Source organism: Guillardia theta (assembly GCF_000315625.1).
Source record: "Guillardia theta CCMP2712 unplaced genomic scaffold GUITHscaffold_106, whole genome shotgun sequence".
Taxonomy (NCBI): domain Eukaryota; class Cryptophyceae; order Pyrenomonadales; family Geminigeraceae; genus Guillardia; species Guillardia theta.
In genome coordinates, this window is record NW_005434568.1 from 58,989 (window position 1) to 75,666 (window position 16,678).

The 16,678-nt window shown below is 52.9% G+C and overlaps 4 protein-coding genes across 4 annotated transcripts; 2 read left to right on the forward strand and 2 right to left on the reverse strand.

Annotated features, from left to right (window-relative positions):
- The first annotated feature begins 1,310 nt into the window (after positions 1-1,310).
- On the forward strand, positions 1,311-2,537 carry GUITHDRAFT_165679 (hypothetical protein). The gene is made up of 4 exons (XM_005823547.1): positions 1,311-1,396; positions 2,009-2,109; positions 2,158-2,238; positions 2,404-2,537. Exons 1-4 carry the CDS (start codon positions 1,318-1,320, stop codon positions 2,473-2,475), a joined length of 333 nt encoding a protein of 110 aa, XP_005823604.1. The 5' UTR covers positions 1,311-1,317; the 3' UTR covers positions 2,476-2,537.
- A 126-nt stretch (positions 2,538-2,663) lies between these two features.
- Positions 2,664-8,205, reverse strand: GUITHDRAFT_117170 (hypothetical protein; the record flags this gene model as incomplete). Its single annotated transcript, XM_005823548.1, has 29 exons — positions 2,664-2,708; positions 2,754-2,791; positions 2,911-2,959; positions 3,003-3,041; positions 3,186-3,212; positions 3,263-3,304; positions 3,434-3,520; positions 3,674-3,705; positions 3,756-3,837; positions 4,044-4,134; positions 4,233-4,297; positions 4,346-4,384; positions 4,535-4,601; positions 4,775-4,857; positions 4,917-4,981; positions 5,091-5,127; positions 5,178-5,243; positions 5,293-5,462; positions 5,509-5,542; positions 5,588-5,643; positions 5,745-5,859; positions 5,910-6,020; positions 6,073-6,143; positions 6,196-6,253; positions 6,361-6,492; positions 6,622-6,936; positions 6,987-7,098; positions 7,154-7,296; positions 7,348-8,205. The coding sequence occupies 29 exons, from the start codon at positions 8,203-8,205 to the stop codon at positions 2,664-2,666; spliced, it is 3,129 nt and encodes a 1,042-aa protein (XP_005823605.1).
- A 1,884-nt stretch (positions 8,206-10,089) lies between these two features.
- Positions 10,090-10,593, forward strand: GUITHDRAFT_117171 (hypothetical protein; the record flags this gene model as incomplete). Its single annotated transcript, XM_005823549.1, has 1 exon — positions 10,090-10,593. One exon carries the CDS (start codon positions 10,090-10,092, stop codon positions 10,591-10,593), a length of 504 nt encoding a protein of 167 aa, XP_005823606.1.
- A 2,240-nt stretch (positions 10,594-12,833) lies between these two features.
- On the reverse strand, positions 12,834-13,259 carry GUITHDRAFT_117172 (hypothetical protein; the record flags this gene model as incomplete). The annotated part of the gene is made up of 1 exon (XM_005823550.1): positions 12,834-13,259. One exon carries the CDS (start codon positions 13,257-13,259, stop codon positions 12,834-12,836), a length of 426 nt encoding a protein of 141 aa, XP_005823607.1.
- Between the last annotated feature and the right edge of the window lie 3,419 nt (positions 13,260-16,678).

Sequence of the window (16,678 nt, forward strand, 5' to 3'; positions counted from 1 at the left end):
CATCTCTTCATTTCTTTTCTCTCACCTCTCACATTGCCAGAGGGTTCGCCAGAGAGTTTCTCAAGGACCTGGAGAGAGCAGACCCGACCACGGTGATTCTCCTGCTCTTCCTTTCGCTTTTCCTCTTGCTACGGCTCCCACTCCTGTTTCTACTGCAATTCATCCCTCCTCCTCCTCCTGCACCTCCTCCTGCTCCTCCTCCTTCTCCACTTCCTCCTCCGCCGCCGCCGCCGCCGCCTGACCGTCTCCTCCAGGGTCCTCAACATCATCCGCAGCGGCGAGATGGTGTCGGCGCGCGAGACGTTCCGCATGCCATCGCAGGGCAAGTGTGAGAGGTGCGGCTACATCAGCAGCCAGCGCCTCTGCAAGGCTTGTCTCCTCCTCGACGACCTCGATGCCAAGAGGAAGGCGGCCATGATAGCCTACGAGACTTGAGGGTGGCATGTAGCCTTATGAGCCTCTCCAAGTTCCCAAGTGCCGAGCAGGCTCGGAGCCCGGCAAGGCTGTCCGAGTCCGATCTAGTATGCAAGTCGACCGCCTAGTCACAGTAAACCGCAGTATTGCTCACTGAGGCCGGACGAAGCTCACTGAGGCCGGACTCGCCGCCGATCGGACGGCGTACGGTACGGGCCCGGGTATGATGATCATGCGCCGGACTCGAACTTGAAGACCTCGGACCCCCCGCCGCCCCCGGGGCCGGGCAGTGCCGCCGTACCGTACGGTAGCGGCCTCGGCTTCCGGTCCCGGCCGGGACTCGGGAGTCACGGTAGTACCGGGCGGCCGATGCAGTACGGCCCGGCGGTGACGAAGTACTCAGGCCATCACTATACATGATGGCTACCGTCATTGGGTACCGCAGAAGATGGAAGACCTCAAGTTGTGAGTACCGCGGATGCTGGTAGAAATTTTTTTTTCATTTATTTCCCAAGGGGTGGGGTATGACTAGTAGAAAGGGTGGGCATAAATGGAGGGGTATCTTGAAACACTACCCACCTTTTAACTTGGTTTCATGTGTTTAGTAGGTAGGTGCTTCAGATATTTATCCCAACATCTAGGTGGGTACTCCTGTACATGAGGGGGTAGAGGTGATAGAATTCCAGTGAGAAGGGGTAGGGGTCACCTCGCGGGGGTGTAGAGTGGACTAGACCAGAACCTGCGATTAAGAGGAGGATAGGTAGGGTACTACTTTTTCTGGTACCGGTACTTTTACTATTGAAATACCCCGCCATATCCTAGAGTGTCCACGGTGGGGTATATACCCCTACCCATTCTTGAATGCGCAACCCCCTAGGCAAGGAGAGCAGCGGAGCGGCGAGAATGTCCAACCAGCAGGGGATCGATCGGCTGTTGCAGGCGGAGCAGGAAGCGACGGAGACCGTGCAGCGAGCGAGGAAGGGTAAGACGATGGTGCTCGCTTGCCTGCTGCGTTGACAGTTGTACATGCTCGAGATGTTGTGAGGGATGGAGAGGAGTGTTCTTTGAGAGCTGCTTTCATAATGTCTGGGGTGTAAGTCGTGCATGTCAATGCTTGAAGTTGTGAATGTTGCGTGCATTGTTGCCTGGTGTTTATGATTCTGTGAAACATGAGAACAGTTGTTGCTGCGTTCACACCATTGAAGTGCTGATGAAAGACTAATGAAAACTCTGATGGCGCACCTGATGCAAAGTTGACGCAAGTCCAGTGCGGTGCATCTTTCATCCGCTGCTCATGATGATGATTTTTCTTGATTTTTCTTGATTTCATTTCTTCATGGAGTATCTGTATAAATCGAAAATGTGTCGTTCCCGTAATCCTTGCACGTTTGATATGTGGCAATGAGAAAACAATCATGTTTGTGGATTTCTGTTGTTGGTAGAGGTGTAGCGTTGCGACAAGAAGCCATGCTATGTCGAGTGTCGTTGTATGTTGTTTGCCATGTTGAATATAGAAGTGTTGTACAAGCATGCTTTGTCTCTGAGCATGCGAGTGAATGGACAACGCGGCATCTTCTTACATGATTGCCTACAGCCAAGGCCGCTCGTATCAAGCAGGCCCGCGATGAGGCAGCGGAGGAGATTAACAAGTACAGACAGCAGCTAGAGATGGAGTACCAGAAGGTTCAGTCATCGGTGAGACCCTCGCACTCTCCGCCCTCCCCCCTGACGTCGATGCCGCAGGGGATGACCATCTCCGACAAGTCTGCTCGCTTGAACCAGGAGACTGAGGGGCAGCTCATGGAGATCCGCAGGAGTGCCGAGGTTCGTTGAGGACAAGGAGGAGGGGAGGGGAAGAGGGAATGAAGAAGATAGGAAGGAGGAGGAGGGGAGGAGAGGCAGGGGAGAAGGAGATGGCAAGACAGGAGCGGGGGAGGGAGGGCCCCGGCCCGTGAGAAATGCGAGTGGAGGTCTGACTTGTTTGGTCAGGCGAATCGCGTCAACGTCGTGCGTCAGATCCTGGCGTGGGTCTCGTCGGTAGATACGAACCCTCCCAAGTAGATGCGAGTGAGGGATGAAAGCCGGGCGGGCCTTGGGACGGAATAAACCTTGGCTATAGCGTTTGTGGAAGGAACCGGGACACGATTCTTGCTCTCTTTCTTGTGTTGGTGCTCGCTGCTTGCAAGGTAACACTGAGAAGCCCTGAGGGCCTGGCTAGAGAGCAGGAGGGCGACAGCTCGTAGCTCCTCCTAGGCCTCGGGCACATGGACTGCCAGCAGAGGCATGTCGATGATCTGAGAGGGAGTGAGCGAGTCGAGGGCAAGAGGAGGAGGACGGACCTTGATGTCGGAGTTGAGATCCATCTTGACGATTCCATCTACAGCAGGATGGTGAGCGGGAGAAGTCGAAAGTAGAGCAGGTGGGGGATCACAGAAGAGGGGAAAGGCAGGAGGTGGGAGGAGGGTTGATAGTGAGAGGGGAGGATGCGTTTCCGACCTCTTCCATCGATACCGATGAGCTTTCCTGTGCTCCCCTTGAGCTCTCCCTGCAATCCTTCAGACGAGAGCATCCGAGACAAGAAACTTCACCTGTAGGATAATGACGGAAGAGTTCTTCTGCGGCACAACCTGCACTACCACATGAGCTGACCGATCGCATCGTCCTCTCGTCTCCCCCCCAGCTCCGCTCCGCTTCCCCCACTCCTCTCAGTTCCCAGATCGCCCCGCCATCCGTCTCTCCCCCCACCCCATCCTCCTCTCCACGGGCTCCACCGCTTCGAGGTCCTCCGCCGGCACCATCTGACAGGCAAGCCAGTCAGTTTGACACTTCGCACGCAGCAGCTGAGTACCGTTGACTGTCCTCCTTGCATCTCGACTTTGCAGTCGGGGCCCTGCATATCTTTGTCAATGACTCCTCCTCCTCCTCCTCCTCCTCCTCCTCCTCCTCCTCTGTGCCTTCCTTCACTCTTCTTGACCACCCTCTCTCCCCCCTCGCATCTTCCTCCTCCTCATCCCCCGACCTTGACTTCGACGACGACACCGGTGCGATCGATGAACTCTCCGGACACGATCCGGACTTCAATGCGCTTGAGGCACCAGTTGGACACCTGCACCAACTTCAGGCGAACCTGCCGGACGAGGAGAAGCATGCAAGACAAAGCCCAACTCCTCTACATGCTCCTCCTCCTCCTCCTCCTCCTCCACATCCTTCCTTCCTCCTCCTCCCCTCTCCTTCCTCCTCCCCTTTCCATCCGCTTTACCTGCGGTGCAGCTCTGACAGGAAAGTCTCCTCCTGCAGAATCTGGTCAAACAAGTTGCCGAGGGTGAACTAAGAGGGCAGACCAGGAGTCGCAGGAGTTTGCGGGGTACCCTGGTCGAAGGGAGTTTGACCTGTCTGCCAGTTGCCCTGGCCGTATCCGTAGGACTGCAAAGAGGAGGGTGAGCAGGCAGAACGAGACGAGGGGGAACAGGGCTGAGGTGAGCTTTGAGGGCGAAAAGATAGGTTATGTTCCCCGGAGGCGCAAGCAGGAGCACGAGCAGGAGAAGGTGCAGGAGAAGGGTATGAGGGGGAGGGGGAGGTGGAGGTGGAGGGGGAGGAGCAGCAGCATCAAAAGCAAGGGCAAGGGTCACCGCATAGCCTCCGGGAGTCGATGGAGTGAAGGGACTTGCTCCTTCTCCTGGGGTGGTTGGGTTGAGAGCTCCAGGCGTCTGAACGTAGTTGCTGCAGACACGTCAAGGGAGGTAATCAGGCACAGGAGATGAGATGAGAGGAGAGGAGAGGAGAGAGCTGGAATAGCAGCACAGGAGGAAGATATCAACCTGCTGTAACCACCATATGCCGTAGGAGTAGCTGGGGTAGCAGCGGGATGTTCGTAGGGTGAGGCCTGGGATGAGAGTGAGAGGTGGAGAGGAGAAGGAAATGGTCAGTCTACGTAGGCTCCAGGAGTAGCAGGAGTCCCGGCATCCCATGACTGAGAAAACAGTCAGCACGAGGTAAAAGAGAGTGAGGGAGGAAAGGAGAGGGAAAAAGAGACAGTTGGAGGCAAGCACGCTAAGGGAGCAAGACTCATGTTGCGCAACGGGTGAAGGGGAAGCAAGTAGGAGGGGTCAAGCGAGTGTACCGTGCTGTCGTGCATGGGGGTACCAGGAGTGTTGGGATCGAAGAAGTTACGAGGAGTTGAAGGCGTCCTAGTCTCAATATGTCATTCTCGTCCTCTTTCTCCTCCTCCTCCTCCTCCTCCTCCTCCCTCCCTCCCTCCCTCCCTCCCATCCTCTTCCCCTTCTCCCCTCATTCGACTTCCGTTCTATCTTCCTCATTTCCTATCCGCACAATCCCTAGCAGCCCATGGTCCTCAGCTCACCCTGGCTCCGCATAAGGGTTCGGCGTCTGGCTGCCATCGTGAGCAGGAGTGGAAGGAGTCCATGCAGGCGTCTGACTTCCGGCCTGTGTTCCCAGTCTCAGCTCCCGACAGTTCAGCAGGGACCAGTTCAGCTGGCCTTCACCTGGAAGTGATCGGAGGAGGGAGTCTGCGGGATGGCCATGTGGGAGGGGATAACACGCTTCTCATCTTCACAAGAAGTTAGTTAGTCTCCTCCTCTCCTTCTCTGGCTGCATTGAGTATAGAACCACATCCTCCTCTTCCTCCTCTCCCCTCCCTCCCTCCTCTTTGGCCTCACCGACGAGATCGACAACATCCGTCTTCTTCACAGCAACCTGCGCCACCCCTCATCGATCCACAGGTGATAGGTGCTCTGCTCTCTGACCTTCTTGTGAGTCGCATCAAGTTCAACGCGGCAGATCGCGTCCGTCTCCTCCTTGACAGTTCCCACCTGAGCTCCAGCTCTCACTCCCCTCTCCTCCCCAGACCCTCCTCCCCACCTTCCCCTTGTCGAAACCTCGGATGATTCGAACTCGCTTCCCCTCCCATGACGCTCCTCGTCCTCTCCCAGCTGCCCTGAAGCCTCCTGGCTGCATCGCACCGGCTCCTCCCATGCCTCCAGGGAAGCCTCCTCTCCCCGCGTCTCCCATACGGCCAGGGATGAGAGAAGCTGCGCAAGCTCGTCAACCTCAGCGCGAAAGACCCCAGAGGCTCACCGGCTCCGCCGAGGGTGTTGGTGGGATCGTTTTCCTAGGGGCAGAGGTCAGCTCCAGCAACGCCCCTCACTCCCTTCACCTTGTGCTTACTCTGACCCATCAGCACACACTGCCTCGACCTCATCACAAACATTCCTGAAGGTAGTTCCCATCAGTCAACCCTCCGTCCCCTCCCGTCGGCGTCCCCTCCCCTGCCCATCCTCCTGTCCTCCCGTCCTCACTTCCTCCACTCCCACCTGCATTCTCCATCCTTGCAGGCGAATACAGGAACAGGAAGGCGCGGAAGATGTGGCGGACAGTTCCTGTCTTGCCCTTCATCGGGCCATCTCCCACGACCCTCACGACGTCTCCCTGTCAGTCCTGCCCGTCAGCTGCAAGTGAAACTCCCAGCTCCTCCCCACCTGCGCGATCGTCTGCTGCTCCCCGTCAAGAGCAACAGCTGTGGCGCTCTTCTTGTGCGGCTGGACATCAGCAGGGCGGACAGCTCGGATCTTCCCGTAGTTGTCGAGGACCTGCCAGTCAACATCACAGGCCATCGCTCCTTCCCCCACGCGTCAAACGCACTTGAAGCGTATCCTTCTCCAGCTGAACGACTACCCCGACAGAAGGCATCGTCATCGAGGAGGAAGCAGATTCTGCAGGTCAAGCGCATCAGCAGGTCTGTCCGTTGAAGACAAGAGGAAGGACCGAGCAGGACAAGATCATAGAGGCGGAAAGCGCCGACGACATCCAGGCCCGAGCTCACCTAGAGTGCAGGAGTGAGGGACGCGAGGAGGACTCGCCGAGGAGGCGAGAGGAGTAGGATAGAAGGAAAGAGGACGGGCGAGATAGATGAAAGAGGAGAAAAGTTACCTCGTTGGTGTCCTGCAGATCGGAAGAGAATACGAGGATTTCCTCGCGGTTGACGTCGGTCAGGATGTAAATCGTCTCTCCCTCCACTCGAACAACAGTTCCAGTCACTCCTGCTCGTCTGCCATTGACAACCTGCAGTAGACCATCATGTCTTTGAAGCTCGAGGCAAAGAGAATGAAGAAAGGAGGAAGGAGAAAGGGAGGCAGAGGAAGGAGAAAGGAGGAGGGAGGAAGTAGGCGAATCGAACAAGTCCGAGGATACCTTGACATGGTCACCAGCTTCGAAGTATTTCTCGAGCTCTTCCATGTTGAACTCCAATTTCTGCTTGATCGCCTCGTGGCGCGGCCGAATGATGACCCTCTTGCCGTCTATCGAGTCGACGTCTCCCAGCAAATCTCTCAGCTCTCCTTCCTTCACGCGCACAACATCTCCTTTGTTCAAGATAACTTTGCGCTTGTGGATAGACGTCAGGTGTGTCATGGATCGGTTCGGGAGCCCGTCCTCAGTCTTGGCGTCTTGTTCAAAGATTTTGAGATCGTCTAACTCCGGTTGGATGTCACTCCCGAGAGTGAGACTCTGCGAAAGCAAATGTGAAGACAACACAAGGCAACGCAAGCTCGGCTCACCTTGACTGCAAACCATTTCTTCACGAATCCTCCGCCGGTGAAGGTAAAATCGCCGTCAACAGTGTAAACGTTGTCTCCAGAGCTCTGGTCTCGATGATTCTCGATTCCCCACCTGACATATGAGATCAGCATGACTGCACCATCGCACACACATCAAAGCAGCCTACTTGTCAAGATCAGACTCGCCGTAGTTGTCGGGGTTGAAGAGCCTGCGCGGCGGGATGAACTTTGACCTGCGTTTCTTCGCCTCTGAATCATCGAAGGCGCTGTAGTCGTTGGTGTCAACCCTCGGGACAAGTTTGACTTCCACCTGAAGACAGCAGGTCAGAGCGGGGACGAGGGAAAGGGACACTCCTCATACCTCATTCCGGTTGTGTTCGACAGCCAGCACTTGCACGATGTCTCCCTTGTACTTGCCACGTCGGACACGCGCCCAACCACCAGGCTGAGCGCTGAGAGACTTCTTGATGATGACGACGGTGTCTGTCATCTCCTTCACGGGAACAAGCTTCATCTTTGTGGCGTAGACTCCTCGAAGGCCGCTGAGAGCCTCCTTGACAAATGCCTCCTTGTACGCCTCGACATAGATGTAGCCGAGAGACTGTTCGTTCCAGTATGCGCAAGTAATATGAATCGGTTTGCCTTCTTTGGCCAACGTGACAAACTTGTTCATTAGCTGAATCACCAGCGTCTTCTCAGTTCCATTGGCAACTTTAATACACCACACTTTTGGGTCTTTGGTTGCATCAGGAAGCCTTGCGTTCTTGACGTTCTCGTCGGTGATGCCGTCTAGAGCTTCATCATCATGCATGGCGCCGCGGTATCTGGCATCAAGATCCTCTTGTGTCAGATCGGCAGTTAAGAAGTCGTGCCTCCTGTAACTGTTGCGCATCTGTGCAGCCATCTTTTCAGCCTCGTTGTCGCTGAGTTCTTCTTCTCCATCACTATCTTCATCTCTTCGAGATTTCTTTGACTTCTTCCTCTTCTTTCTGTCATCTTCCTCCTCCTCCTCATCGTCGTCATCGTCAGCAGCGTCGTCCACGTAGTACGAGCGTGATCGTTTTCCTTTCTTCTTACCTCTCGACTCCTCGCGTTCGTCTTCCTCCTCACTTTCTTCATCAGCCTCTACCTCCTCGTCTTCGTCGTCGTCCTCTTCTGCGTCTGAGTTCTTCCTGTCCTTGGAAGCACGTCTATCGTCATCACTGTCGGACTCTACCATGTTGCGGGTCGAACTGTTTCAAACGTGCATCAGCGATCAAGAAGTGATCAACAATGGTGGAACACTGTACACTTATGAGTGCAACGGCACTTACACGACATGAGAACGAGAAACAAGCGATGAGGGTGTGACTCAACCATGATAGGAAAATATCGAGTGATATGTGCGCCATGAAAACAACAGGGCAGACCAGAAGGAGAAAACAGACGTGTTCAAAGATGAATGAAACGAAAATGGGGAAAGGAAGGTTCTGGAATGGGAGTGATGATGTTTTGTGTGTTGAGGGGAGAAAGAAGAGGAGAGGGAGCTAGATAAACAAGGCGTAGTAAGGCAGCACGGCAGTATGAGAGTACGAGAGGGAAGTCAGAACAGGAGACGAGGGGTGAAGGAGGGATGAGGGAGTGCAAGAGCAGATGTTGAGTAAGGAGTTAAGAGTTAGGAATAGGCCAAGCAGAGGTACTGTGGGGAGATCGGGAGGAAGAGACCAAGAAGGGAGGAGGGAGGAAGTTACAAGAGACCAAGAAGGGAGGAGGGAGGAGGGAGGAAGTTACTAGAGACCAAGAAGGGAGGAGGGAGGAAGTTACTAGAGACCAAGAAGGGAGGAGGGAGGCAGAAGGAGGGAGGGAGAGCATCAGAACGAGGGAAGGAGATCGTGTGGGAGGGAGAGGAGTAGCGTGAGGGGGGGAAGGGAACATGGTGGCAGAGCGAGCGAGGATAATGAAGCAACACAGTGGTAGGGTAGTCTTCCAGCTACCGGTGTGTAAATCACCCCTACCACATCTTTGACTGCAATCAACAGTACATTTATGGGGTAAGAAGGCCAGACATGCATCGTCAGGGAGGGTACGGTGCTGAGACATGGACCGGGTAGCATACTACCCCACCCTACAAATAAACTGAGCAGACGAGGACTCAGGATGAGGGGGTGATGTTTGTAGTACCGGTGCATTGCTAGTCATAACCACCGGTGATAAATATTCCTTCCTTGTAAAACTTCAAGTTCCAAACTCCCGTGAGAGTCACAGAGTCAGCCCGGGCCGCCGCCGCCGGAAACCGCCGGGCCCGGAACCTCCTTTACTCAACTCGGCGTTGCGTTATATACTTCGGAGCCGGGAACCTGAGCCTCGGAGTACGGGACCGTGAGTGAACGACTCAGTCGAACCGGCGTGGCCCGCCGGTGGCGGCGGCCCGGAGTCACTGGCAGCCGGCCGGGCCAGGCCAGGCCCCCGGCCCGGGGCCCGGCGCTCAGTGCGGCCCGGCCGGCGGCCGCGGCCCGCCGATGTCACCTTCCGAGTTCCGAGTTCCGAGACTCACGCCGCGGCGCCGCCCTACGTCGTCCCTATTGTAGCTGTTGCTGTCCTTTCAGTGCGCTTGTGCACAGAGCCACTGACCTGAGGTGAGGCTCCGGATCAGAGTCATTAGTTGCCTAAACCCCGAGCCGTGGCAAACAGAGCGGGGGCAAATCCCCCTAGACCCCATCCTTGCCCCGGTTCCCCCAAGAAACACCTTGCAAAGTCCTTTCTTAAAAAGGAAAAAAAAATCCGGGGGGGGGGGGGGGGTGAGTAAAACTCTAAAAGTTAAGATCGTGGTACAAATTATAATATTATTGACTCTGAAAACCAAACGGTAGTAAGGTTAAAAACCGCCGTGTAACGGCAGGGACAGCTAATCCTACCCTATTTCAAATCCTCAAACACGCCACCCCCCAATCCACCTAGAAAGCAGAACAACCCCCCCCCCCCCCCAGAAAAGCAAAATGACAACGCTTCACTACATGACCATTTTTTTTTTCCGAAACACGGTACGAAATACTCCGAAGCCAGGAGCTAACGAGGGAGGAGCGGAGGAGGGTGGGGGTCATAGGGTCAGTGAGAACGGCGAGCCATGCAGGGCGGACTTCTGTCCACGCAGCCTTCGCTCTGTGCTAGCAGCAGCAGCCTCCATGGCTCCTGGTGCTCCCCCCTCGAGGACGCCATCTCCCACATGGTCGTACGGGCCGATGACCTCCTCTCCTTCATCGACTTCGCCGAGCTTGACGTCGATCTTGACGACCAACACTGCCTGGCAGCTTCGCCAGCGATGCAGGACATGGCAGTAGCGGCAGCTGCTCGGGAGCTACCGGAGGTCGACGACGCACCAGCCTCCCCAGCCATCGCGGCTGCTCAGCCAGGCGCGGTGGTCCGACCGCAAGAGCTTGCGCTGGCCGAGGACAAGACAAGGAGGAACTACACCAAACAAGCTTGCTTGGCGTGCAAGCGGAAGAAGCAGAAGTGCGAGGAAGGGAGGCCGTGCCATCGCTGCATCAACGGGCTGAGGACATGTACGGACGTGGCACCGCGTCAGCGGAGGAGGCGGAGGGCGTGGGCTCGAGGAGTAACGCAAGGCTAGCTGCCTTCATGTTACAGGATAAGAGTAGAAGGAATTGCCGAGAGGAGTATCGAGATGATCGTTTGTGTGGACATCTAGAGGACATCATGGCACTGGAGATGGAGACTCTAAAAAAAGAATAAATGCATCTTCAGCTTTAAAAGAAAGAATTGTCTGCAGAATTTTCGTGAAAAGAAAGAATTTTCTGCCAAATATCCCACCTTGTTCATTGCAGAGGTTGTAAATCTCTGCCCCCTTTTGGTTCAACCATGCAGAAAAGTGACGCACGAGCTTGTTGAATTACTCGGAATGGCAGAAGAGACAATTCCTTGTCACAATTCGTGTGTGAACGTGTAATCTTGCCCCATGCCCAGCATACAAGGCAACGCCACCGCTTGATTCGCTCAATGGCCCCAACACGGCCTGATGGAACCTGACACAGAAACCAAGAAAAAGCCTCTTGCGGCATGAGAATAGCATAATCAAACAGAGTGGGAGAATGTCCCACCATTCATCCTTCTCCCTCCCTGTCACAGTGTTCTCCTATATTAGTATGCCGCTCGGACTGACCGTCCACAAGGCCAGTGCCGAGATGTGGCATGGAGTGCCAAAGTTGGAGGAGCAGCCATCTTCGCAGACTGTCCGATGGCATGCCACGAATTACGTCAACCCGACCTGTAGCATACATCGTCTACAGTTTGTGATTATGTTGTCTTGCACGTTTGCATTCGATTCAGGTGCTTACCGATATATCATTCGCGCAACAGCTGGTACATAAGAATGCGACGTTTCCCGACTTGCTCGAGGACGAGAGGCCATGCCATCGCTGCGTCAATGCACACAGGAAGTGCACGGACGACGACACGGAGAGCGTGAAGAGGAGAAGGCACACAACTAAGTCAATGTCATCGAGAATCTTTAGATTTCACAAAGTATAGTATACTGCATGCGAACAATTCTACTTTCAGCTCTCAAGTCCGCATCAATCAACAAAGATGGATGTCAACGACTTTACTGGACGGACATGCAGTACGAGGGTATATGAATAACGGAAATACGACCGATGCTGTGCACCAGAAACCCTGGGCACCTGCTTTCCAGCTCCACAAGAGAAGAGACATTGCAAACGACATTCGAAAGCCATTCAACACAGATCTTTGTTCTCGTCTCTGATTCTCTCGCTCTTTCCTAGAAAGGCGTTGGCGGATTGAGAAAGGATTCTCCAGAACGACAGATGGAAGATACCAAGCCAGCTTTCCTCCGGGTAACTCATAGATAGGTTTTGTTGCAAACCTGGGCAATCATGCAAGAAATAACAGCGATGGGGCTGAAGGACACATTCGAACAGATCTCTTATATTTTAAGTCCCTTGTAGAGACCTGAAACAAGCTGCTTTGACACGCGTTCACTGTGGTCGAGTCATCAATTGACGGAGAACTGATAGGCAGATTGTGTGAAGTTGCGGGGTTATATGGGACAGCAACGAAAACAAATCGGCTACAGGTATCCCAGACTCTCTTGTTTGTTTTGATCTTGGTCGAAAAGATACAAACTAATGTGGGACTTGTTCCACAACGTAGCAAGGTGCACAGATTTGTTTATGTATCAGCAGTAGCAAGATAACGTATGAGGGGACTGATGTGAGAGAGATGGTGAGGTAACGGGCAGCGCAAGTGGCCGCTCCTGCCCAGGCTTAAATAGTGTCGTAAATGATTTTGGTAATGTACGGTCAAGCCTCATGCTCGTAGTACTATACCTGTTGTATGTACTGAGTTTACGACTAGCCCCCAGGTCCATCGTACAGGATGCACCCTGCCACGTTGGGCATGGTATGCACACAGTCGGTATGTGAGGTATTTCATATAAAACTTCATATTGCCCTTATAGTTTTCGCTATTTCGAAATGATGCTGTTCCATCGTTACAAGTGCAACGATGTCATGGGTACAACATCACAAACTTCATTAAACCAAGATTTACAAAGAACCTTGTCTGATTCCCTCCTCTTTCTTTTAGTCCATCACTCCAAGGTCTCATGGAAGTTTAAAAAATCCTACCTTCTCAACTTCCCTCGCTTCGAACAAGAGCACTTGCTCACAACCTTCCAAACAGTAGCAGCAAAGGTCGTTGTAATCATGAATCGCTTCAACATCGCGGAAAGGCCGACAGGGGCCGGTGACGAGCGAGGGGAAAGCTAGTAAGGCTTGTAGACAGAGGTTGGTGTCTCGTTCTTGAAGCTCCTCCAGCAGACAGCAGTTACACTCAAATACACAGATCAGCCTCCACCAGAGAAAGATCCCTTTGAGCCCACGCCCTCCGCCTCCTCCGCTGACGCGGTGCCACGTCCGTACATGTCCTTAGCCCGTTGATGCAGCGATGGCACGGCCTCCCTTCCTCGCACTTCTGCTTCTTCCGCTTGCACGCCAAGCAAGCTTGTTTGGTGTAGTTCCTCCTTGTCTTGTCCTCGGCCAGCACAAGCTCTTGCGGTCGGACCACCGCGCCTGGCTGAGCAGCCGCGATGGCTGGGGAGGCTGGTGCGTCGTCGACCTCCGGTAGCTCCCGAGCAGCTGCCGCTACTGCCATGTCCTGCATCGCTGGCGAAGCTGCCAGGCAGTGTTGGTCGTCAAGATCGACGTCGAGCTCGGCGAAGTCGATGAAGGAGAGGAGGTCCTCGGCCCGTACGACCATGTGGGAGATGGCGTCCTCGAGGGGGGAGCACCAGGAGCCATGGAGGCTGCTGATACTGCTGCTACTGCTACTGCTACTGCTGATGCTGATGAGATCACTAGTGGTGGTGGTGGTTGTGTTGTTATCATTGGTGGTCGTGTAATGGCTTAGCATGCTCGATCTCCCCGCACAGAATTTTTGCGCAGGCCTTTACTTCCGCCGCCGCCAGCACCCACCCCCTGATCTCCCATCATTCTCCTATCCAAGGACCCCTCGATGTTCGGAGTTTTCGAGGTGCACTCGTCCATTGCATCCGAAAAAAACCTTCAAGGCTTGTTACTCACGACTAGTATCATGGTATATCCCCGCGACCACCGCACACCCCACTGTTAAAGCTCCCCCTGACGGGTACTCGCAGCTCTCACGCCGGCCATGCCGTTCACAAGGCCATATGCAGGCTCTAGCAAAATTGGTCTTTTTTTTCTCCTTGGGAAGGGGTTCATATATACACTTCCATTCAGCTACCCCGGTTTTTGCTCTATTACTGGGGGGTAGTGAGACAGGGATAAAGTAGGGTGGGGTGATTTGAATTATACTGGCGTGGTACCCTGTCCCCCGCCTTACTTTTTGAAGCACTTCATTTTAATTGTTTAGTCAGCGCTTCAATCGTACACATCTATGTACGGATGAAGTGCCTCTGGTACAGTCTGTACTATTCTTTTAAAGTGGTTTCGACAGGCGTCTCGAATAAGCCTCCACCCTAGTGACTTCCTTTGTCTGGAGGGGTAGAGGACCGAAAGATTCTCTCATACCCGTGCATTTCACTGTATCACGGTACGTGGGGGTGCTAATGGAAAAGAAGGCATTTCGATTGCCGTTTGAGCTCACCACGCCAATACCCCCGGTTCCCCTTCATCACCTTTACGAAAGGCGGGGTGGGTAGCTAGCAAAGAATACAAAACTACCCTTTGATTCAAGAGTTTGAAATTGGGAAATAGGGGGTAGGGTGCTATCTCCACTCTCCTCTCCCCAAATCCCCCCTCCCTGGGCAAGCAAGAGATGGCTGCTTGATCCTTCACCCGCATGCAACGACAAGTCATCATGGTGAGAGGCTTCGAATCTATTGCTGCTTGAATGTGGATGAGAATTTAATCGTCTAATGTATCCATGTAGATAGACTAAGACCTTTTCTTAGTCTCTGACTTTGAAAGAAAGTTTTGAATTCCGCTTCTCTTACATGACTGCATGACAGAGAAAGCTGTCTAGGAATGAAGATGTCTTTAGAATACATTGAAAAAGATGAATACACCTTTTCTGCTCTCTTATTCGTTGTTTCAAGCATGAGAGCCGTATGTATGAGGATTCAGAGAGGAAGTATGGTTTACAATGCTGCACCATCAGTTTGCAAATGAGGTGCTTTCATGCACTCCAATCTTGCAAATATGCTAGAAAAATTCAAGTAATTGCAGTTCAGATCCTCAAAAGCAACATCTTCACATTATTTCTGCTTGAGCATGCATTCAAGATGCTCAAGGATCAACATGCTCCACGTAGCTGTGGCGACATGGAAAGTCTGTTTCAACCACAGGATGAGAATCCTACAGCAATCAATGTGGCTTACTAGAGCTACAAGCATACATTGTGCATAATTAGGTTTATTTGCAACTTTTTGATGTATCTCTGCTATGCAGGCACAACGAAGAAACCAATGTGAGGCTTATTGTGCTGACCATTGAACATGTATTTGATGCTACTTGCGGTTGTCATTGTAATGAGATTATTGCAAAGAATGATACCTCATGAATGTATAAAGATTTCTGCAATCAGATCACTACCACTTTTGATGTCGATCCCAAGCTTACAGTGAGTCGGAATGGTCTACAGGGGAAGCGATGTTTTCATCATCATTCAACCCCTGCATGCATTCTGCATTTATGTGAAATGAAAGAAGATACAGAAATGCTCTTTAGCATGGCCTCGAATGCAAGACTGAGATCACTTTATTTCACAATAGAACAAATAATACATGTGTGCATACTGTGTTGACGGTTCAAATGTCCGACATCACAGCTAGATGAACGCTCAAAACTAATCCCACGCATCAAGAAATCAACACACTCTGCAAATCTGAGAAGTGGAGACTCTCGACGGTGTTCAAGGCTTAAGACGTCTTGATTGCCTCTGGCGGCATCAGTGTTTACATGCAATCAAACATCCTAACTGCAGTAGGCGAAATGCATGCAGAAATCTTGTGAAACAATCTATGCAATGCTTGATGTCTAATATAACAAGTGAGCTTGACTAATTACGTGGATCTGCAAAATGATGCAATCTCCATCAAACAAATCTTCAAGGCATCGCATGTGGAAAATATGCAATTCAAAAATCATTCATCACAGGGAAGTATCTTATGATTATTCTGCCATAAGGTTGGTGTCAAGTCAAAATGACAAGCGATCTCCTACACTGGATTCAAACCTCATGTTTTCATCATCTTGTTCTTCATAATAACCTTTTGAACCATGGATCTCACAACGCCATTGCTGCACACTGTGTTGTCACCGAACGCATCACCACGAACCTAGCGGTCTCAGGTCTCAAACTGTGCTGACTAGAGAGCTTCAAACCTAACAAAGCCTTGCATGCTGAGATCTGATGCTGGCTACAGCAGCGGATGGTCTTACAGCGGCATCGTTGGAGGAGCAGCTTTGGTGCTACGTGCCGGCGTGTAGGGGAGACATGAGTCGGGCGTGTACGATGTTGAAAACATTTCAACCCTCTGAAATGAAAGTTAAAATACATGTAAAGGCCTAGCAGAAATGATAACTAAACTGCACTGGTACTCTTTGGAGGTATCTCTTGCTGCCGTTGAAAACTTGTTTGAATTCACACGCCACCCCAAAAAAAACTTTCTCGAAAAGAAGAGTGGAAATTAACGAAAGGGCTAAAAGTGAACGGCATGCAGTCATGCCCTACTTTACTCAAAGTTAAGTTGAAAATCAGTACGACCACTAGTCACTCTTGCGGCTATCTCCGAGGCTCCGGCTGGCGGCGGGCCGGCCAATGCTAGCCGGTCGCTGCCCGAGGCAGACGTGACACCAGGCTGCGTGACTCTCTCGCTTCCCGGTAGTGTTTGCTCAAAGTTAAGTTAAAAATCAGTTTCCGAGCCTTCACTGTCAGTTATAAAAACATTTTAAACATTACTGTTCAAGGCTTCTCGATACTATGATAACCCGGGCGTTGACCGACTCGGACCGGGCGCCCCGGCGGCTGCGGGCCGCGCCGAGTCAGGCTGAGTGTCAGTGGTCACTTGTGACTCTGTGACGTCACGGCACGGTAGCCTAGTACTCACTCGGAGCGCGGCGCGGTGTGACTACCGTACCGTACCGGGCCGCCGCCGTAGCCGGGCTGGGCTCCGCCGCTGTGCCGCGCAGTGACCG

Excerpts from the sequence above, each read along its gene's own strand:
- GUITHDRAFT_165679 (XM_005823547.1), top strand. The coding sequence starts at position 1,318 with ATGTCCAACCAGCAGGGGATCGATCGGCTGTTGCAGGCGGAGCAGGAA. Across the intron at positions 1,397-2,008 it reads CGTGCAGCGAGCGAGGAAGG|CCAAGGCCGCTCGTATCAAG; the intron begins GTAAGACGATGG and ends GATTGCCTACAG. Across the intron at positions 2,110-2,157 it reads ACCAGAAGGTTCAGTCATCG|GGGATGACCATCTCCGACAA; the intron begins GTGAGACCCTCG and ends TCGATGCCGCAG.